Source organism: Mirounga leonina, unplaced genomic scaffold (assembly GCF_011800145.1).
Source record: "Mirounga leonina isolate KUSES-001 unplaced genomic scaffold, KU_Mleo_1.0 Mir_154, whole genome shotgun sequence".
In the NCBI taxonomy this organism is placed as follows: domain Eukaryota; kingdom Metazoa; phylum Chordata; class Mammalia; order Carnivora; family Phocidae; genus Mirounga; species Mirounga leonina.
This window is the reverse complement of record NW_023270389.1, coordinates 4,425,750-4,446,492: the sequence shown is the minus strand read 5'-3', so window position 1 is coordinate 4,446,492 and position 20,743 is coordinate 4,425,750. Positions and strand designations below refer to the sequence as shown.

The window sequence follows — 20,743 nt, the reverse complement described above, 5'->3', positions numbered from 1 at the left end:
GCAGCTCAGGGAGGCCCGGGGCCTCTCCCTCTGCAGGAAGCCAGGATAATGATCATCTGGTAGCACTTTGCAACGTTTGCCTGTCCTTTGAAATAGGTGGAAGCAAAGGGGGGTGGGAGTGGGGTGGGGGGGAGGGTACTATTTAGGGATCCATTAAGAGTCAGGCATTGGCTAGTACTGCAGGGGCAGGAAGGACACTGCCTGCCCTCAAGGAAGTTTTCCTGCGGTGTATGAAGATGTAATTACAACGAGGTGTGACATGGGTGTGATATGCGCCGTGGGTGAAGGTGAGGGCCCGGTGGGAGGAGCGGGACCGTGCCCCGGAGGAAGAAGAGGTGAACACAATTCTGACCCCAGATTAGCAGGGAGTCCCGGGAAGGGACATTCTCACCTGACAGAAGATGAATGGGAGGACACTGGTTTGTGGGAGAGCACAGTGACTTCTAGGGCCGGCGAGGCCACGCCCGGTGTGGGGACAAAGGCGGAGGTAAGAAGCGTGTCTGGAGAGGCCGGGCCCCTTGGACGGACTCAGGGCTGTGGGGGCATTCAAGCACGAACGAGACAAGCGCCACACCCTCCTGGACCTACAGCCTCACGGGGACAGAAGACAGGCACGCCCGCGGCGAGGGGACAGTCTGTGAGAGACCACACCGGGTGATAGGGCGAGTGCTCCCAGGGGTCAGCAGTGTCCCTGGAACTGACCACATTGTCTGACCTTCTTGTTAGCAAGTTGAAAATACGTGGGCCAGTTGATACTTGGGTTACATGAAATCCTAGTTTGTTGGTTGAACACACTTTCCCAGAGAGTTACAATCACAGATCGAGGACGAATCAGAAGAAAATCTTAATTTTGAGCCTCAGGGACTATGTTTATCAAGTTTCACTTCTGACACACGTAACAAGTTTCAGGGCTAGGTTCCTGTTCTTTCCCAAAAGCCCATAAGATACTTCAGAATCAGACCAAAATGACAATAATAATACAATTCACAAAATAAGCATTCGGGGGGGGGGGGGATGACCATATCGTAAACTTTTAAAAATGGAAAGTTATTCTAAATCCCAAGTTTACAAAAAGTTATTTTAACAACCAAACGAAATTAGCTCTTCCTCAAAAAACACTGGAAAGAGCAGAAGTGAACCTTCGGATCAGAGGTGTGCAGATCCCACCTGGGGGGGAGGGAGATCTTCCCTGCTGGCTAGTGAGGGGCCACGGGGTAAAGCCTGGCCTGGCTTTCGCATGGTGTCCCCTAACCTGTGCCCCGAACGGTCTCATCACTGCCAGGTAAGTCTGTTACCTGGTCAAGTAATGCGGGAAGCTGCCACTTTGGGAGACTTTGCTGGAGGGATGGTGGGAGAGACCACACCACGGCTCCTGCCTCCCCTCCTTCTCACCCTTTCCCGTCACATTTTCATCTCAGGCTGTGGCAAGAAGCCCCCAGCTGTTCACACCTGGAAGAACTTTCCAGCAGTCTGTCTCTAAGGATGGAATGGATTACTAGGGGGGATGGTGAGCTTCCTGGCCCAGGATGTGGGCCGATGGGGCCAGGGGCCGCCTGGAAGGAGGATGTGGCTGGGATCCTGGAGTGGTTCAGTGCATCCTGCAGGGTCTCTCTTGGAAGAAGTTGAGGCCATGATTCCATGAATCAGATGCCTGGGAGGCTCCTTTGGAGTCACAGGAGTCCAGACTGGGGTGAGGGCAGTGAACGGGGAGGACCTGGACAGATATGGCTGCTTAAGCCTGCTGAGGAAGGCATGATGACCCTACATCCCTAAGGGGGCCCCCAGCTGACCAAGGAGAACGCTGTGAGGGGCAGAAGTGCCAGATATCTTCTGGCCTTAAGTCTCACAGGAAGTGGGTTTCATGAAGCCCAGGTCGGTGTGCGTTCAGCTCTGCGCAGTCCGAGATGGAAAGGCTGGGGCAAATCCCCCTTTTCTCATTAGTAAGGCAGAGCCGTGCCTACTTGCCAGGGTCTCCGCGCAGGGGACCTAAGAGCTACAAAGCCTGTAGTCCGGGGGATGGCACCCTGCAGAGTTCAGGAGGCGATCTTTCCAGGCCCCGCGTCAGGAGGCCTCTCGTCCTGGCCCCCTGGGCCTGTCTCGCTGGGTCGCTGGCGCTGGGAGCTGCGCGGGGCGACCTGGCAGCCTCGGCCCGGGCGCGCGGCCCCCTCGGCCCCCTGTGGGAGGCGCCGGGGCAGGACCTGGGAGCTCGCCAGCGCGGACAGGTATTTCCAGTCGGGCTGCGGCAGAAGCGGGTGGGGGCGGCGGGGCAGGCGAGCCCGGGGCCCTGGAGCTGCGCGGATCCCCGGGGGGTCCTGTTGCCGGCCGGGCGCTCCGGCCCCGGCTCGGCGGTGGGCCCCGCGGCTCTCCGCGGCGGAGCGCGGGCGGCTGGCCCGGGACGGGGCCCGGGTCCTGCGCGGCCGCAGCCCCGGCTGCGCCCGACGCACGGAGCTCCGCCAGGGGGCGACCCGAGCCCGCGGCCAAGCGTCCCGCCCTCCCGAAACTACAACTCCCAGGCCGCTCGGGGGTCGCGGCCGCCCCGCCCGCTGGCCGGCCCCCTCGGCGCGGGCGGGGCGCGGCGGTCTCCAGGGCGACGCGGGCGCTGGGGCGCCGGGCGGGAGGCGGGCCCGCCCCCTATTGTGTGGCTGCGGGAGCCGGGCCGCGCGGCGCCGGGCAGGTGAGGGCGGGGGCGCTCCGGGGGCAGGGCCGGCGGCGGCGGGGCTCGGAGTCCCGGGGGCGCGGAGCCGGCGGGGGCTGGGGCACCGTGGGATTCTTTGGGGAGCGGAACTCGAGTTCTGGGGAGTGAAGTGGGATTTCTGGTGGGCGGGTGGTGGGGGGTTCCCCGAGACCCGGCGGCGTCTGGAGGTAACGCGTGCGCGTGCATGCGCGCGTGTGTGTGTGTGTGTGTGTGTGTCCGCGCGCGCGCGCGTCTGTGCAGGGGGTGGGTCCTGGGGGGTTCCGGGAGGGAGAGTTCAGGGGTCCGGAGCAGGGAATTGGGGTGGGGCATCAGAGGGGTACTGTGGGCTGAGGCCGGAGAATTTTGGGAGGGAGATTCCGGGGAAGGGGATGGGAGAAGGGGGAGGATGGGGATTCTGGAGGAGACAGGAAGGGAGTTCCTTGAAGCGCGGAGGACCTGGTGCAGTTGGAGATCAGGGGTGGAAACTGGGAATTTGGGGGGGACTGTGAGAAGTAGGGGTAGCTGGAATCGGAGCCCTTGCCGGGGAGACCCGACAGGTGAGGACATGGTGGGGGGTGTGGGCAGAGGAGTAGGAAGATGTAGGAAAAGCAGAGGAATTCGGGGGAAACCCGGGAGGGAGCTGGGGTTCCTATCCACTTGGAAAATGATGTCAGGGAAGAATGGGAGAGCTGGCTGGGGGCAGAGGGAAGCAAGGGGGAATGTTTGCTGGTGAGTTGTCAGCTCCATACCCGGGGCCCCCAAGTAGAAGCCGGGGTCAGGCTGAGGGACTTGGAGGATGGTTTATGGCCGATCCAGAACTGGGAGATCTGGAGTGGGGTGGAGACCACAGAGCAAAGTCCAGTTGGGTTTGTGGGGCCCACCCAAGGCAGCCGCACCCCTGCCCCCAGCCCACTGTGATTACCCTAGATGCTCTGGGGCTGGAGCAGCCAGGGTTCCTACCATCCGTGCCCCAGGGCTTACTCTGTACACCCTAGGGACTCGCAGGCTTTTTGGCTTCTGAGTCTTGCCTCTAGGGTTGGGGAAGGGAAAGTCTGGCAAACCCTGGGCCCCCAGGTCACTGGAGGACAGTGAATGGGAAGCCCTGGGGTGAGGCACCTGGGTCATGGTGGAGGGCTGCCTGGCAGCATCATGAAGGAAAAGTAGTACCAGCCGCCTGCCCATGGACCTGCCCAGACCTGGAGGATGCTGGGGGTGGGGGTTGCTTTCCAGCGGGTTGGGGAGGCCGCCCCTCTCCTCCCAGTGCCTGACTCACTTACTGCCCGAGCAGTATTGAGAGCCTGAGTGGAGAAAGAGAGGCAAGGTTTCCAGCTTCCAGGGTTCACAGTGGCTGGGGAAATGGGCAAGGAATTGTGCGTGTGGGTTCCCTGGGGGCCGCTTTGTGGGGGTTCTGATCCAGGCTTTGCCCTTCACTGGCTCGGTGCCCCTGAGCAAGCCTGTCTGGGATCCTTGGGGTCCTTATTTGTCACTGTGGGGTGGAGGCGCTGGTACCCATTCTACCTTGCAATCTTGTTATTAGCAGCAGGACTAAGGAAGGAGCACAGAGGCTGAGCCACGGGGCCTCTTCATCTCCCATTTTCCTGACACATCTTTTTCCAAGTGGATAGGAACCCCAGTTCCATCCCAGCTCAGCTTTCTGAGCACTTAAGTAACCCCGAGTTTCCCTGGAGTTCCTCTGCCTTTCTTAAGATCTTCCTCCTCCTCTGCCCCACCCTCCCCATGTCCTCACCTGTCAGGTCTCCCCACCCAGTGCTCCCGGGCTCTTCCAGCGCTCCCACCCTGGCCCTGGGGGGCCCTTATTCCCTAGGCTGGCAGGATCTCTAGTCTCTGTGCACCTCCCCTACTTATCTGCTCTTCTCTCTCTTCCTTTGCTCTTCTCCTGGCCTTTCTGTAACTGTGGGGTGTCTTCTGGTCCCAGGTATTGGCCAACTCTGTACGTTGCCTTGCATTTTGCATTTAGATCTGGTGGTGCTCCAGGGAGCGGCTTCATCAGGTGTTATGTGAGCCAAGTCCTAATCGTCCAGAAGAGTGAGAGCTGAAACCTGCCACCGATCAGAAGGCTTTGTGGGGCTTGCTGGGCTGTGGACACCCCCGGGCCCCTCCATCTGGGCCCCCGTGGATAGGAGGGGCCGGGCGAGCAGGCAGCTGGGCTATGGTTTGGTGCCTCAGTGTGGTCATCCTCAGCCTGATCATCAGCCAGGGGGCTGACGGTGAGCCGGACTCCCTGGGCTCAGGAGCTCCCCGCTGGCCTTGGAATGGGGGACATTCCCCAGGAGGGGTAGAGGGGGAATAGGGCTAGTTCTGGAGAAGTGGAGGATTCTCTCAGTCGCTTCACAAAGTCCTGGGGAGCCCTCAGAGCCAGCGAGGAGCGTCCTCTCCCAGCCCTGACTGGGGTCCCTGCTGTCGGCCCCACCCTGCAGGTCGAGGGAAGCCTGAGGCCGTGTCAGTGGTGGGCCAGGCTGGCGAGAGTGCGGTGCTGGGCTGTGACCTGCTGCCCCCGGCTGGCCGGCCCCCCCTGCATGTCATCGAGTGGCTGCGCTTTGGATTCCTGCTTCCGATCTTCATCCAGTTCGGCCTCTACTCTCCCCGCATCGACCCTGATTACGTGGGTAAGACTTGTCCTCAGGTGGGAGGTTGGGAGGTGCTACCAACGCACCAAAGAAGGTGGGCTGGGGGTGGAGGGCAAGACCTCTTCTTTACTGCTCTGCTTCCCCCCCCCCCACTGTCTCAAATGCCAGTTGGGAGGTTCTAGGCCTCTCGGGAGTGGGCTGATGGGCGGCAGGGTGGGTGGGTCTGTGACCCATCTGCTTCTCCAGTGGGGGCTCAGTCTGGTCTGAGTACAGAAGAGCATGTGCGTGGGGAGGCGGGGGTTGGTGAGGGCCAGTTTCCCTGAAGATCAGGGAATGGATGGGGCCAGGCTGGGTTCCTGCTGCAGGTGGCTCCTGTCCGGATTTAAACTAGTGTATAGGCCTCCGAGGGGCCGCCTTCTATGCCTTCTGCGCCCCCGCTGGCTGGCTCCCTCAGAGGGCTTGGTTTCCTCCTAATCCCAGATGGATCCTTAATCTAAGCAGGTTTTCTGCAGGCCTCAGAGGGCAGTGTGTGGGAGGGCCCAAGGTGGGGGCTGGGGCTCCTGCGCAAGACAGTCTTTGTGCCTTCTTCTTCTGAGAGACACCCGGGAAAGGCCACCTGGGCAACGTTGGTGGGGGAGGAGACCCCCACCTTTTCCCTCTTGAGTTTGAATCCTGAGAGCAGCCCTAGGATTGGCTGAGCTCTTCCTGAGAGGCAGGCTGAGCTCAGGCAGGTGCTGCCAAAGGAAGAGTTTATTTTCAAACTGGGGGCAGTTGTTGGCAAACAGCCTGGTGGGAGCGTATGTGTCTACACAGGCCCTGTGAGAGCTGATGAAAGCAGGCCCCAATTAGGACAGTGGGGGAAAAACAGCTGTGCCCACCAGCCCTCCCTCCCTGCCTCTGCAGGCTGGCCCGGAGGAGTTTGGGTCCTGGGGCGGAGGCTGGGCCACTACAGAATGTTCCCTGCCTGAGGACGTGAGGACGGAGCAGGTGCAGGTGGGGCGGTGGAGGGAGAGGGCTTTTCCTGGGGTATGTGAAACTGTCTCTCTACCCTCCGTCCTGGCTTGGGATTCCTCCCGCCGACAAGCCACTGGGTGGCTGGGAACTTTGTGACCGGAGGGTTTCCCTTCTCTCTCTTGCTCCTTGGAGCTGCAAGGGCTGTGAGCAGTCACCCCTGGGGCTCTTCCTACCCTGCCCTTTGGGTCCACCCCTGCCCCCAGTCTGGAGCTCCTGGTCTGGCCAGCGCTAGTCTGGGGAGTCAGGGCCCCGGGGGGAGGCACCCCCGCCCCCCGCCCGCGCCCATTAACTCTCTTGCTGCCTCCCAGTGTGGAAGGGGCCTCTCAGCCTTTGTGTAGGGGACGGGAACTGCGGTTGCTAGGCAACAGGAGGTGGAGGTTGCTAAGGACAATGCTGTCCTGTCATAAGCCCTCTGGGCAAGCGAAGGAGAGATGGTCCCGGACCCGACCTGTGTGTGAGGCCTGTGGCCTAGAATGTGGGAGGGACCGCGCCTGTGACCAAAGCTTCCCATCTTTGAGGACTCCAGAATCCATCTGGTGGAGGAGCCGGGATTTACAGACTAGCACAGAGTGGGAAAGAGCGGTATGGACAGGCTGAGAGAGCATCCGGGAGGAAGGCTGCGACCGTCTATCAGTCCCCCGGCACAGAGCCCACACGGGGTGCCTCCGTGGCCCCAGAGCCCAGAGGGATGGCGGTCTTGGCTTACTTACACCACCTCCCCGGGTGGGACCTGCTCTTCTAATCCAGGCGCCGGCTTTGGTCTTTGGTCTTTGGTCTTTGACTTTCATGCTGTCTTTCTCGGGAGTTTGAAGGTAGCCCGCGTGGCAGAAAGTCATGGGTTTTCTCTCTGCCCTGAGTTGTGTGGTTCAAAGCACACAACTTTCTGTTCTGTTCAGAACCCCAGCTCTCTCCAGTCATCTCCCCTTGCTACCCTCCCGTGGTCCCTGGAAGCCCTCAGTATTCCTCTCGCTCGGTGGTTCTTGGAATATCTGGACACGGCAAGCACCATTTCCTGAACTGTGTGTATGTGAACTGTACATGTATGTGAGTGTGGGTTCTCTGCCTTCCGAGAGCTTGAGAGCAGAGTCTGGGTCTCCTGCTCTCTTTACACACCCCTGCCTGAGGGAGGTCTGGAGCCCACCAGGCTCTGGCCCTGCGGGTCCTTTCCTCTAAATGAAATCTTGGGAGGATTAAATATGGTGCTGGTACTTAATGCCCGTGGTCCAGGTTCAGTGCTCAGTCTCCCTTCTCTCTCCTTCCTGCCCTGTAGAACGTGAGGGTCGCCATCGTGAAAAGTTGCTATCTTATGGCACTTTGGAGAGGTCATATGCTGGGCTCTGCAGGGCTCTGTGGCCAGGCCGATTAGGGTGACGGAGGAATCCCGAAGCGGGGCAGAGGAGTGTGATTATGTTAAATATTTACCTGCAAAGTCTAGGCTTATCTCCTGGGTGGGGATTTCAACACCTAGCCCTTGAGGTACCTAGTCCACACCCATTCTGGAGAATCTACACCCCTGGACCTCATCCTTGGAAGAAGAAAGTCACTTGCCTAAGGTCACCAGGCCAGCCTGAATGGGATCATTCTCCTCCTCCTCCCTGACAGCACTAGGAGCACTGCAGGCTTCGATTATATTTTGGACACACAGCGTCAGAATTTCTAGTATTAGGAAGGGCCGATTAGGGCCTCTGTCTGGACGGTTGGTGTGGGCACGTGGAAGGGACTTGGCTTAGAGCTGCAGTGGTTTTGTGTAACCCCAAAGATTTAGAAAATCTCATCCGTCCGCATCAAAGGTCAAGGTGTGGTGGACTGATGCTTGTAACAGAAGTAACAGAAGGTAGGCTCAAGGCAGGGAGACAACCTAGCGAGCTGTGGAGTAACTCAGGGGAGAGGTGCTATAGGACCACACTAAGGTGAGGATGCTGGAGAAGAAACAGATATTGAGGAGGCAGAATTTTGAAGATTTACTGAACACATAGGTGTGGGAGGTAACGGGTAGGAGTCTAGGCGGTCCCAGGGTTCTGGTAGGGCAGCTTGGTGCCTCATGGAGCTGGCCACTGCTGGGGGCAAAGGAGAGGATGTGTTACCAGGCAAGGGGCAGGGTCAAGCTCGAGTCCAGCTTCTGATTTCAAATGTTGTGCTCATGTGTTTGCTCAACAATATGTGAGCACCTGCTGAGGCCCGTGTTCCCTGAGCTCCAGCCCGCCCAGATTTGCCTTCCCTCTCTTACAGATGAAAGTGAAGCTGGCTAACTTGTCCAAGGGAGTCTCTCTGGCTCCCGAGTGCGGGCCTCTGTCACTAGGCCGCCCTGCCAGGGACACCCGAAGTGGTGTGGGGAGTGTGCTGAGGGATTTGTGGGGGCGGCCTCCGTCTGAGCCTGGTGGTGTGCCGGATGCTGACTGAGGGTGGACATGTGTGTCTGCCTGTGCTGGGCTGTGTGTCTTTGTGAAGCTCCACGTGGCCAGCCAGCCGGGGCCTGGGTGCCCTGGGGCGTGAGGGGATGGGGTGAGGAGGCTGCTGACCTTGCTGCCTGGCTGGGCTGGACTCTGGCCACCCTAAGGCGCTTAGGCCGTTGATAATAGCCCCGACGGATTAGGGGCTTTAGGAGGCGAGGTCTGGGTCCCTGCTCAGGGCCCCAAACACTGCTGAGGTTTCCAGGGACTGTCCTCTGGCAGGAGGAGTACTCTGGGCGCCAGACCTTGCCCCTATAAAGAGTCGTGGGGTGGGGCAGGTCCTGTAAGAATCACGGGGAGACGAAGTATGGCTCTTAAACCCCCCTACCCCAAGCCCTTGACACCCCCTGCGGTTCAGTGGAGTGTCTCGCCCACCTGCTGCCACTCTGGGTTTTTCTTTGCCTAAACTGGGTCCCAGCTGCTGAAAGGCAGAGGTGACCCGGGCTGAATGGAGGGATCTGCCCTCAGTGACCCCAACCCCACTGTGTCTCTCTGGGCCAGGCCCCACTTGATCAGGGTAACTGGAGGAGACTGGGCCTGTTCTTGAGCTCTGAGAATAACCAGCGTGACCAGGGCCTTGGGGCTCCTCTCCCAGGGCGAATCCGGCTGCAGAAGGGGGCATCTCTCCAGATCGAGGGGCTCCGAGCGGAAGACCAGGGCTGGTATGAGTGCCGAGTGCTCTTCCTGGACCAGCACAGCCCCGAGGACGACTCGGCTAACGGCTCCTGGGTGCACCTCACAGTTAATTGTATGAAGCTGGGAGCAGGTGGTGGAGAAGGGAGGAGAGCAGCATGATGGGGACCTGTGCCTGGGGGTGGGGTGTGGTTCCCATGCCCCACTCTTGCTGACACCCCTTGTTTGCTGGCTTGCTGTCTGCATCTTACCCCTCCCACCCCCACGCCGGCCCTTCCAGTTCTTCAGTCTAAGTCCCAGCTGCCTGCTAGGCTCTGTTCCCGTCTTCCCTGTTCCTGCCTCTCTGGCCAGGAGAGGGGAACGGGACGGGGGCTGTTGGGCCTGGACTGAGACATAGCTCACTGATATACACAGCATGTTGTTTTTTCAAAACACCTTTTAACCCAGTACCTCATGAATTCTCTCTCAGCCCTAAGAAGGAAGGGGTGTCCTGATCATTCCCATTTCCTTGTGGAGACTGGATCATGCCACGGATCGGGGCAAAGCAGAGTCTCCCAGAGCGGTGCCAGAGGCCACTAGCTGCCCCCGCCCAGCCCCCGGCCCGTGTGCAGCTCCCGTTGCCAACTCTACAGGCCTGTGCAGAGATGGGCTGGCGCGTTCCTCGCTTGGCCCCGAGTGCAGCAGGGTGGCCCTGGGCTGACGGGCTGACCTGCCGCCTTGGCCCTCGGACCCTGCTCTTTGGACTGATATCTGGCACCCCCTGATGCCTCTCTCTCTGCAGCACCCCCTCAATTCCTGGAGACGCCTCCCCAGGTGCTGGAAGTTCGGGAACTGGAGGCTGTGACCCTGCGTTGTGTGGCCCACGGCAGCCCACAGCCGCGTGTGACTTGGAAGCTCCGAGGACAGGACCTTGGCCAAGGCCAGGGTCAGGTGCAGGTGAGTCCTGGGCTAGGCAGGGGAGTAGTTAGAGTGTGAGGGGCAGGTGGAGGCCTGGGGGCGGGGTTGGGGGTGGTGGCTAGAGGACAGGGGCAAAGGCCATGCTGGGAGACTGGCTTTGCACTGGCTTCCTGGGCCTGGCGTGCTGCCTCCCTCTGCCGGTCAGCCTCGGGAGTGCAGGGTCTGAGGCCGCCCGAGGGAAGGGGCGGGAGGGGAGGGGAGGCCCGTGGGACCTTCCTCATCCCCTCCTACCCTAGGTGCAGAATGGGACGCTGTGGATCCGACGGGTGGAGCGAGGCAGCTCCGGAGTCTACACCTGCCAAGCCTCCAGCACCGAGGGCAGCGCCTCCCACGCCACCCAGCTGCTGGTGCTAGGTGCTGTCCGGTGGGGAGGGCTGGGAACCGGGCCTGTGACCTGTGTGACCTGTGGCTGGGGGGGTGCACACAGCAGGAGTGGGGACGGGTGTGTGGAGACAGAGGGGGCTCCCAATGCAGGCTGGCGCTCCAAACCCAGCATCTTAATTTTTTTTTTTTGTTATTTTATTTATTTGTTTATTTTTTATTCTTATGTTAATCCCCACACATTACATCATTAGTTTTAGATGAAGTGTTCCATGATTCATTGTTTGTGCATAACACCCAGTGCTCCATGCAGAATGTGCCCTCCTCAATACCCACCACCAGGCTAACCCATCCTCCCACCCCCCTCCCCGCTAGAACCCTCAGTTTGTTTTTCAGAGTCCATCGTCTCTCATGGTTCGTCTACCCCTCCAATTTCCCCCGCTTCATTCTTCCCCTCCCGCTACCTTCTTCTTCTTCTTTTTTTCTTAACATATATTGCATTATTTGTTTCAGAGGTACAGATCTGAGATTCAACAGTCTTGCACAATTCACAGCGCTTACCAGAGCACATACCCTCCCCAGTGTCTATCACCCAATCCCCCCATCCCTCCCACCCCACCCCCCACTCCAGCAACCCTCTGTTTCCTGAGATTAAGAATTCCTCATATCAGTGAGGCCATATGATACATGTCTTTCTCTGATTGACTTATTTCGCTCAGCATAACACCCTCCAGTTCCATCCACGTCGTTGCAAATGGCAAGATCTCATTCCTTTTGATGGCTGCATAATAATTCCATTGTATATATATACCACATCTTCTTTATCCATTCATCTGTCGAAGGACATCTTGGCTCTTTCCACAGTTTGTCTATTGTGGACATTGCTGCTATAAACATCGGGGTGCCCGTACCCCTTCGGATCCCTACTTTTGTATCTTTGGGGTAAATACAGCATCTTAATTTTAAAAGGATCAGTGAATGGACAAGTAGATATTTAGCGCCCAGCAGTGTGGTGTGTGACCCCCCCGACCCCAGTTTCCTCGTCTATATATAAGGAGGTTCAGATCTGCATTTTAGGACTATTACAAGAATTTAACCGAGCACAGTGATCAGCACTTAGTAATCCCTGCCCAAGTCCTTCTGAGGAAAGCTGAGCCCCAGGGCCTGGACTCTGCTGCGGGGAGGACCGAGCCAAGTGTCGCTCTCCTTGGTACTGGGGGCGGGCGAAGTCGGCTGGCGGCCCCAAGGCCCCAACGAGCCTTGCCTACCCTGCTGACCTTGGGCAGCGCTCCAAACTTCTCGGCCTCTGAGGCTTCATTTCTTCATCTGTGAAGGAGAGACAGTAATTCCTCCCACAGAAGGCGCCGGTGAGGATTAAAAGAGATGGTGCGTCAACGTGCTTACGCCAGCTCGAATCGTTACCTCTTAGGACTGATGCTGGCACAGCGGGGCCCAGGAAGGGGTGAGGGCAGTGGAGCAGCAGATGGGAGAGACTGTGTGGCCTGGCCAGACTCTGCGGGAAGAGCATTTTGGATGGGGTTCGGAGAGCAGAGGCAGGGCAGTGAGAATGAGGCTGGCACAGGACAGAGCCTGCTGCCCATACTGACCTGAAAGAGTCTCTAATGGTTGGCCAGGCCGGGAGCAGTTGTGAGTTCTTGAGCAGGAGCGTCCCGTGGCCAAAGGGGGCATTTCTGCACGAATGGCCACTGGAGTGGCAGAGATGGGGGAGCCGGGGTCAGGGCTTGCTGCAGTATCTTGGGGTAAGGTATTGGGTATCCGCAGTAGGGTAGGACGCACAGAGGTGACTTCAGATGTGACAGATGAGGGATGTAAGGGTAAGTGAGCAGAGAATAAAACCGATTCCCCCCCCCCAACACACACACACACAAGCACATGCACACACACTACATGCATGGTGCACGAACACACAGCTTCTAGGCAGGCGAATCTGTCCTCCCCCCCGCCCCCACATGCACACACACTGCATGCATGGTGCACGAACACACAGCTTCTAGGCAGGGGAACCTGGGTGAATGGTGGTGTTCCTGGAGGGAAGGGGAGCTGGTCTGGGGGAGAGAAGGAACTTTTCTCACCTACAGGGTTAGGGCCCGTTGCAGCTCCCTGACGCCCTATAACAGCCCCTTCTGTATTCCAAGGGCAGATCCGGGAAGAACTGCAGAAGTGACCTCAGGGTTCTGGGAGGGCTGTGGGCTGAGGCTCCTCTCTCCTCTTGTGCTCCCCCCACAGGTCCCCCAGTCATCGTGGTGCCCCCCAAGAACAGCACGGTCAATGCCTCCCAGGATGTTTCCTTGGCCTGCCGGGCTGAGGCGTACCCCACTAACCTCACCTATAGCTGGTTCCAGGACAGCATCAATGTATTCCACATTAGGTGGGGCTCTGGGGTGGGTGGGGGACTGGTAGGCAGCCTTTGAGGAGCCCCCGAGCTGAGCAAGCCTGGAGCCCGGCCCACATGTGCCATTTTACAGCCGCCTGCAGCCCCGAGTGCGGATCCTGGTGGACGGCAGCCTGCGGCTGCAGGCCACCCAGCCCGATGACTCGGGCCGCTACACCTGTGTGCCCAGCAACGGCCTCCTGCGCCCACCCTCGGCCTCCGCCTACCTCACGGTGCTCTGTAAGCCTGACCCAGCTCCCTCCCCAGCCTGCTCCCTCTCCCCTGGGCCAGGCTGAGCTCCCGCCCTCCAATCTGCCACTGCTTCCCCCGCCCCCCCAGACCCAGCCCAGGTGACAGCAATGCCTCCTGAGACACCCCTGCCCATAGGCATGCGGGGGGTGATCCGGTGCCCAGTCCGTGCCAACCCCCCACTGCTCTTTGTCAGCTGGACCAAGGACGGGCAGGCCCTACAACTGGATAAGGTAGGGGCCTCGGGCCGGGGGAAGGAAGGGCATAGATTGCTGTTCTGGTCAGGACAGCTGGGCTGGGGTTAGTTCCGTGGAATTCAGGTCGGCCACTAGGGACACGCTTCTTCCTGGGGCTGTGTGGGCTGTTCGGAGAGCAGGAGCACCACATCCGTCCTTAAGGAGGGCACAGCCTGGAGGGGTAGGACAGCGCACACGCTCTGTCGAGTTGCGGGGGGGGTCACAGTGCCTGTGGGGACATGAGGCTACCGAGAAAGCTCACGGGGCAGGTTGGGGCCAAAAGGGAGCACTGTGGATGCCAAGTGACTATTCCCTCGTTCCCAGGCAATCTTTGTTTGTCTTCAAAGAGTACACATTCTGCGTGGGCTACCACCGCGTCCTTGAATCCCAGTGCCCCCCAGGGCTTCCGCAATAGGACTCAGTACATTTTTGTTGAACGTTAGAAAAAAAAAGTGTGCAGGCAGTTGTCTGAGCAGAGGTGTGATAGTTTTGGAGCTTGGAGCAGGAGTTGAGTCTGTCAGTGAGTGGAGGACAGAGTGGACGCAGGGAGAGGGGTTCAGAGGCTGTTGAGAAGGTCTAGGGGAGAGGTGAGGAGGTCATGGGGGTGGACGGGCTTGACGCCTAGACAAACGCCTTCCCAGAGGACAGAGCTGGTGAGCATTTGGATGGGGGAGTGGGGAGTTAGGAGTCTGTGGTTAGTAGGGACAGTGAGGCCCTTAACACAGAAATAGGGAAAGGAAGGGCTTTGGCGTGGAAGATGCTGACTTTCATCATGGAGCGCTGGAAAGACAGGTGGGGGACACCCCAGCAGGCAAGGAGCTCCCTACCAGGGCTCAGCTCCAGGGGGCGCCCCCGGAAAGAGAAGTGAAGGACTGGAGTTCAGAGAGGGGTCAGGCCTGGGGGAGGAGTCCTCTGCAGGGAGGCGCCTTTCTTCTCCCTCTCCCGCCCCTGCCCAGTTGCTTTGACTAGTGGCCATCTCCTCTCCTCTTCCCTCCAGCTCCCTGGCTGGTCCCAGGGCCCGGAGGGCTCACTGATCATTGCCTTGGGGAATGAGGATGCTCTGGGAGAATACTCCTGCACACCCTACAACAGTCTCGGCACCGCAGGGCCCTCCCCGGTGACCCGCGTGCTGCTCAAGGTGAGGCTGTGGCCGGGCCAGCAGCACTGGGCCAGGTGGCTGGGGATGCGCCCTGGCTGACGCCGGCCGACCAGGGGGTGGGACAGTCAGCGTGGGGAGGGGCTTCCGAGTCTGTTTCCCACGGTGGGCACAGTCGTAGCTACCAGACGCCGTCCCAGAGGTTTCTGCAGAGATGGTGCTGGGAGGTGGGATGGGAGGCACACACATCCCCAAAGTAAGATACCCCGCCGGTCCAGCTCACTAACCTTGGCCTCTCTGGAGGGGCAGGGGTGAGTAGCAGAGGGGAGGGTGGAAGTTCTGTGGAGGTTTATACATCCCCAGAGAGGCCTCCCAGCCCCCAAGTCCTTGTGCAGCCCCCCATTTCCCTTCAGCCCTGCCAGGGAGCAGAGACTACAGGTAGGGAGATGGGGCCTGAGACGGCGTGTGACCGGAGCCCCCCGGAAAGAGGAGTGTGGTCCTTAGATAGCAGGGTGAGAGGCCCCTCCCGATGCCAGATCTGGCTTGCAGGCTCCCCCAGCTTTTCTAGAACGGCCCAAGGAAGAATATTTCCAAGAAGTAGGGCGAGAGCTACTCATCCCCTGCTCAGCCCAAGGAGACCCCCCTCCTGCTATCTCTTGGGCCAAGGTAAGGCTCCCGATCCTGCTCTGCCTGCGTTCACGCCCACTACGCCCCTGCTTCTCCCTGCCCCTGGTCATTCTGTGGGAAGGAGGGGGCGGTCGGGGGCAGGGTGGGGAGGACACTGGAGCTGCCCTTGGTGAGGGGTGGCTGCGTGTGTCCTCAGGGCTGACCAGTGGTTCTGTAGGTGGGCCGGGGGCTGCAGGGCCAGGCCCAGGTAGACAGCAACAGTAGCCTCATCCTGCGGCCACTGACCAAGGAGGCCCATGGGCGCTGGGAGTGCACTGCCAGCAACGCTGTGGCCCGAGTGGCCACCTCCACACATGTCTACGTGCTGGGTTAGTGGCTGGAGGGCCGGCGGGGGGCTAGAGGAAACCGTGTGGGACAGGAGATGGGGGGATGATTTTTGGAGGTCCTCGTGGGCATAGTGGTTGAGGGAAGCTGGGATGATAGGTAGAGGTCAGAGGCCCCGGGACTCCCCTTAGCTCTTCACTTTCCCTCAGGGCCCTGACCATCATCCCTCCCTCAATTCCCCCTTCCCAGGCACCAGCCCCCATGTTGTCACCAATGTGTCCGTGGTGCCTTTGCCCAAGGGTGCCAATGTCTCCTGGGAGCCTGGCTTTGATGGTGGCTATCTGCAGAGATTCAGTGTCTGGTATACCCCACTGTGAGTGACCTGCCCCTGCCATTCCTGTCCTCCCCCATTCCATCTGACCCTCTGCCCTTTCCCCCACCCCTCCAGCCCAACCTTGCCCTAACTCTGCCCTATTTCCAGGGGATCTGAGGTGTTCAGGGCCCAGGTCCTCAGACCCCAGAAGGCTGAGGGGAGGGGACAGGTCAGATCTCTGGGCTCCAAACCTTCCTGGCCCTTCTAGTTCATGAGATGCCCCCATTTCCTCATGTCCTCCAGGGCCAAGCGTCCTGACAGAACCCACCATGACTGGGTGTCCCTGGCAGTGCCTGTGGGGGCTGCTTACCTCCTCGTGCCAGGGCTGCAGCCCCATACCCAGTACCAGTTCAGTGTCCTAGCTCAGAACAAGCTGGGGAGTGGGCCCTTCAGCGAGATCGTCTTGTCTGCCCCTGAAGGTGAGAGACCTCTGCCCTGAGAGCAGCTGACAGGGTGGGAAAGGACTGGTAGGGAAAACCCAGATGTGGGATGACCTGGGTGGGAGGGGTCAGAGGTGCCAGGCCCCTTGGGGTCCACAGGAGTTTGTGGAACAAGATCCAGATTCGTCTTTAGGGGCTCTGGGAGAATGGTTGGGTACAGAGGTGGGGGCAGGGGTGGTGGTGAGAGAGGGGTTGGAGGGCTGGCATGTGGTGGAATGGTCAGGGGACAGGGGAAGGGCACTGGGAGCCCTATCTCCATCATGCCTATCTGTCCTGTTCAGGGCTTCCCACCACACCAGCTGCCCCCAGGCTTCCGCCGACTGAGATGCCACCTCCCCTGTCACCTCCCCGAGGCCTGGTGGCAGTGAGGACACCCCGGGGGGTGCTCCTGCATTGGGATCCCCCGGAACTGGTCCCTGAGATGCTGGATGGCTATGTCCTGGAGGGACGGCAAGACTCCCAGGGCTGGGAGGTGCTAGACCAGGCCGTGGCAGGCACGGAAATGCAGCTGCTGGTGCCCGGACTCATCAAGGTGTGTGGGGGAGGCGGGCACAGGGAGCTTCCTCCTCTCAGCTGTCCAGGCCCCAGCTCCGGCCCCCAAACCTCAGCTTCCCACCCTAACCTCCCAAGTGCAGTCTTTCTGCATGGGGCTGGGGTGGGCGGCGCTGGCCCCTGACCCCCTTCCTGGACCCCCACCCCCAGGACGTTCTGTACGAGTTCCGCCTTGTGGCCCTCGCGGGTAGCTATGTCAGCGATCCCAGCAATACGGCCAACGTCTCCACTTCCGGTGAGAACCGGGCGGGAGGGCAGAGCGCTGGGCACGGGGGGCTCCAAGCCCACCGTCGCGGGCACCGACCCCCTCCCCCCTCGTGGCCCCTCGCCCAGGCCTGGAGGTCTACCCCTCGCGCACACAGCTGCCGGGCCTCCTGCCCCAGCCGGTCCTGGCCGGCGTGGTGGGCGGGGTCTGCTTCCTGGGCGTGGCTGTCCTCGTGAGCATCCTGGCCGCCTGCCTGACCAACCGGCGCAGGGCAGCCCGCCGCCGCCGCAAGCGCCTCCGCCAAGGTAGGCCCCTGAGGCCGCGCCCCGCCCTCCCGAGGCCCCGCCTCCCCAGGCCCCGCCCACCGGGGGTGGAAGGCCCCACCCCCAGGCCCCTCTGCGCGCGGCCAGGTGCATCCTGTCCTGCACAGTCCCCGGGGCGGGAGGGCTTGCCAGCGGGCGATGGCTGAGCCTCAGCGCCTGGGGCCCTGGAGGGCCTGAGTTTTGCCGGTGTCCTCTCTGGTTCTCCTGCCCGAACAGATGCGCCCCTTATCTTCTCTCCGCCTGGGAAGTCAGCTCCACAGTAAGTCTCTCCACCTCCTCGGCCTCCTTCTGCCTGCCCTCTGCGCCCACTATCTCGGCTTCCGTGGTGGTGCCTTGGGGTGGGCTGGGAGGGGCGGAACAGAATGAGAACGAGGTGAGGGTGGGAGTGCAGAGACCCCAGCTTGGGGCCTCTCCACTGTTGCCTCTGCCTCTTCTCCACCTCTCCACCGTGTGGGTCCTTGTCTCGGGTACTCTCCCTGGCTCTGCTCTGTTGTGCAGCAAACTTCTCAAGGCCTGATGCTGGTTCCTGGGAGGGGGACTGGCCCCCTGCCACAGAGCCTGATCTCCTGTCCTTCCCCAGCTCTGCTCCGGGCTCGGGCAGCCCCGATAGTGTGGCGAAGCTGAAGCTCCAGGGTTCCCCAGTCCCCAGCCTGCGCCAGAGTCTGCTCTGGGGGGAGCCTGCTGGCCCCCCCAGCCCCACTCCAGATCCTCTGCCTAGTCGGGGGCCCTTACCCCTGGAGCCCATTTGCCGGGGACCAGATGGCCGCTTTGTGATGGGACCCAACGTGGGGAGCCCCCAAGAAAGGTCAGGCTCTGAGCGAGCTGAACCTCGGACCCCCGCCCAGCACCAGGCCAGGTCCTATGACTGCAGCAGCAGCCCCAGTGGGATGCCCCAGCCCCTCTGCATTGCAGACATCAGCCCTGTGGGGCCCCCTCCCGCAGCCCCACCTAGCCCTCTGCCTGGTCCAGGACCCTTGCTCCAGTACCTGAGCCTGCCCTTCTTCCGGGAGATGAATGTGGATGGGGACTGGCCCCCTTTCGAGGAGCCCGCTCCTGCTCCACCCCCAGATTACATGGACACCCGGCCCTGCCCCACCTCCTCTCTCCTTCACCCCCTGGACTCCGACACGGTGTCCCCCCGGGCAGCGCTTCCTGGGGCTGTGACGGGGGCCACCCCAGAGCCCCTGTACACAGCACTGGCTGACTGGACGCTGAGGGACCGGCTGCTGCCAAGCCTTCTCCCTGCTGCCCCTCGGGGCAGCCTCACCAGCCAGAGCAGCGGGCGGGGCAGCGCCTCGTTCCTTCGGCCCCCCTCTACGGCCCCCTCTGCAGGAGGCAGCTATCTCAGCCCTGCTCCGGGAGACACCAGCAGCTGGGCCAGTGGCCCTGAGAGGTGGCCCCGGAGGGAGCATGTGGTGACAGTCAGCAAGAGGTGAGGACAGTCCCTGCTCATCCCTGCCCAGGTTCCAGTTCCTGCCCAGACTTCCCCTAATGCCCTGTGCCTTCCGGGCTCCACTCCCACCCTGGGACCAGGAGAACTTGTCTCCTGTTAGAAGCTTTTGCTGAGGTCCAGGGATCTTCAGGGGACGCATGGTCCCACCTGAGCTTGGGGACTCTGGGCTGGGGCTTTTTTGGTCACCTTCAGTTCCTCCACCCAATACGGGACATTTGTCCCTTTTAACAGGAGGAACACGTCTGTGGATGAGAACTACGAGTGGGACTCAGAGTTCCCCGGGGACATGGAATTGCTGGAGACTCTGCACCTGGGCTTGGCTGGCCCTCGCCCCCGACCTGAAGCTGAGCCAGAGCTAGGTGTGAGAGCCCTCCAGAGAGGCCGTGTGGCCTTGCTGTTCCACGTCTTGCCCGTCTGGTTCCCGTCTGGTCCCAGTCGGGCCCCGTGCCCTAGGCTTGCTCCCACTCCTGTGCCTCATCTGCACCGGCTGGGCCTGGGCGGCTTCGTGGTGCCAATGACCCTCAGACCTCTCCCTGTCCTTGTCCTGCCCTCCCCTTGCAGATGTGAAGACTCTGGAGGAGGGCGGCCTTCCGAGCGTGGCCCATGCCCCGGGCCCTGAAGCCCGCTGCGCTGCCCTCCGGGAGGAGTTCTTGGCTTTCCGGCGCCGCCGAGATGCCACTAGGGCCCGGTTACTGGTCTACAGACAGCCAGTCCCCCATCCTGAACAGGCCACTCTGCTGTGAAGGCTGGGTGAAGGCACACAGGCCCTGCGCGCGAGGGCCCCACAAGACCCAGCTCTGGCCTGGGACACTGCTTCTGCCCCCCTTTGGTGTCCAGGCACAGCCCCTGATGGTGGGCAGGGGTGGGCTTGGTATGAGATGTCTGCTGGGCCCCTAGAGCCCAGGACTGAAACAGAGATCTTAGGTCTGCCCGTGTGTGTGTGTGTGTGTTGATGGTGAGGTGTTTGTGGTGTGGGTGAGGTTTTTTACAGGTGAATAAAGAAAGTCTGAAAAATGTTTCTATGTGTCTTCTGCCTTTGAATCTGAGAGGGAGGGAGGAAAATCCCTGAACCCTTAAAAAGGAGGGGACTCTTCCTGAATGAACAGAGGTTCATTCAACATCCTTGTAGAAAGCATTTATTGAGTGCCTACTGAGGTCAGCTACTAAGACCAGCCATTGAGTTAGATGCTGAGAAAACAAAGTTCACTAAGTCAAGCCTTTGCCCTTGGCAAGTTCCTTCTAGTCAGTGAAGCAGGCAAAGGGACAGTTACAGTGTGATGTGATAAGTTCTGTGATAAAGCTTTGTGTTGCACATTGTGGTCGCACAAAGGAAGGCGTCAACAATGAGTGCTTACAGCATGTGCTGGGACAGTGCTACCTATGGGGGGGTCCTCATGGAGTGGGAGTAACAGCAATAGCGAGCAGCTGAGCCCCCACTTTCTCGGCGGCGCCGGAAAGCCAAGAACTCCTCCCGGAGGGCAGCGCAGCGGGCTTCAGGGCCCGGAGCATGGGCCACGCTGGGAATGTGCTCATGGGACGACTTTAAGCTCCTTACACGCTATTTTCCACCACTCTGAGGTAGGTAGAATGCCGGGCTCCATTTTCTAGACTGGGGAACTAAAGCATAGAGGTTTTAGGAATTTGTTCAGAGGTCACACAGCGGGTACGGAGTAGGGTAGGTCAGAAGTTGGTTAAAAGAGGGAAAGCACCCCAGGCAGAAGGCACAGAGGAGTGAAAACACTTGGTCTCCCAGGGACTCACTTGGCACTGGATTATAAGATTGGGGAAGAAGGGATGGCGAGGTGGAGGGAGGACACTGGTGGTTGATGTCCTTGG

At 60.4% G+C, this 20,743-nt stretch overlaps 1 protein-coding gene across 1 annotated transcript; it reads left to right on the top strand.

Moving 5' to 3' along the window:
• The first annotated feature begins 2,617 nt into the window (after positions 1-2,617).
• Positions 2,618-20,000, top strand: IGSF9 (immunoglobulin superfamily member 9). Its single transcript, XM_035009917.1, has 21 exons — positions 2,618-2,674; positions 4,653-4,902; positions 5,113-5,301; positions 9,322-9,474; positions 10,141-10,295; positions 10,553-10,670; positions 12,885-13,026; positions 13,124-13,269; positions 13,369-13,511; positions 14,512-14,652; positions 15,160-15,276; positions 15,455-15,605; positions 15,811-15,934; positions 16,178-16,353; positions 16,656-16,906; positions 17,077-17,161; positions 17,260-17,436; positions 17,671-17,713; positions 18,035-18,886; positions 19,139-19,266; positions 19,469-20,000. The coding sequence occupies exons 2-21, from the start codon at positions 4,845-4,847 to the stop codon at positions 19,648-19,650; spliced, it is 3,531 nt and encodes a 1,176-aa protein (XP_034865808.1). The 5' UTR covers positions 2,618-2,674; positions 4,653-4,844; the 3' UTR covers positions 19,651-20,000.
• The last annotated feature ends 743 nt before the right edge of the window (positions 20,001-20,743 follow it).

What these genes read in the sequence shown, in the direction of transcription:
- IGSF9 (XM_035009917.1), top strand. Translation starts at nt 4,845, where the DNA reads ATGGTTTGGTGCCTCAGTGTGGTCATCCTCAGCCTGATCATCAGCCAG. An exon ending in AAGGCCAGGGTCAGGTGCAG is followed by an intron (nt 10,296 to 10,552) that starts GTGAGTCCTGGG and finishes CTCCTACCCTAG; the next exon opens with GTGCAGAATGGGACGCTGTG. An exon ending in CACACATGTCTACGTGCTGG is followed by an intron (nt 15,606 to 15,810) that starts GTTAGTGGCTGG and finishes CCCCCTTCCCAG; the next exon opens with GCACCAGCCCCCATGTTGTC.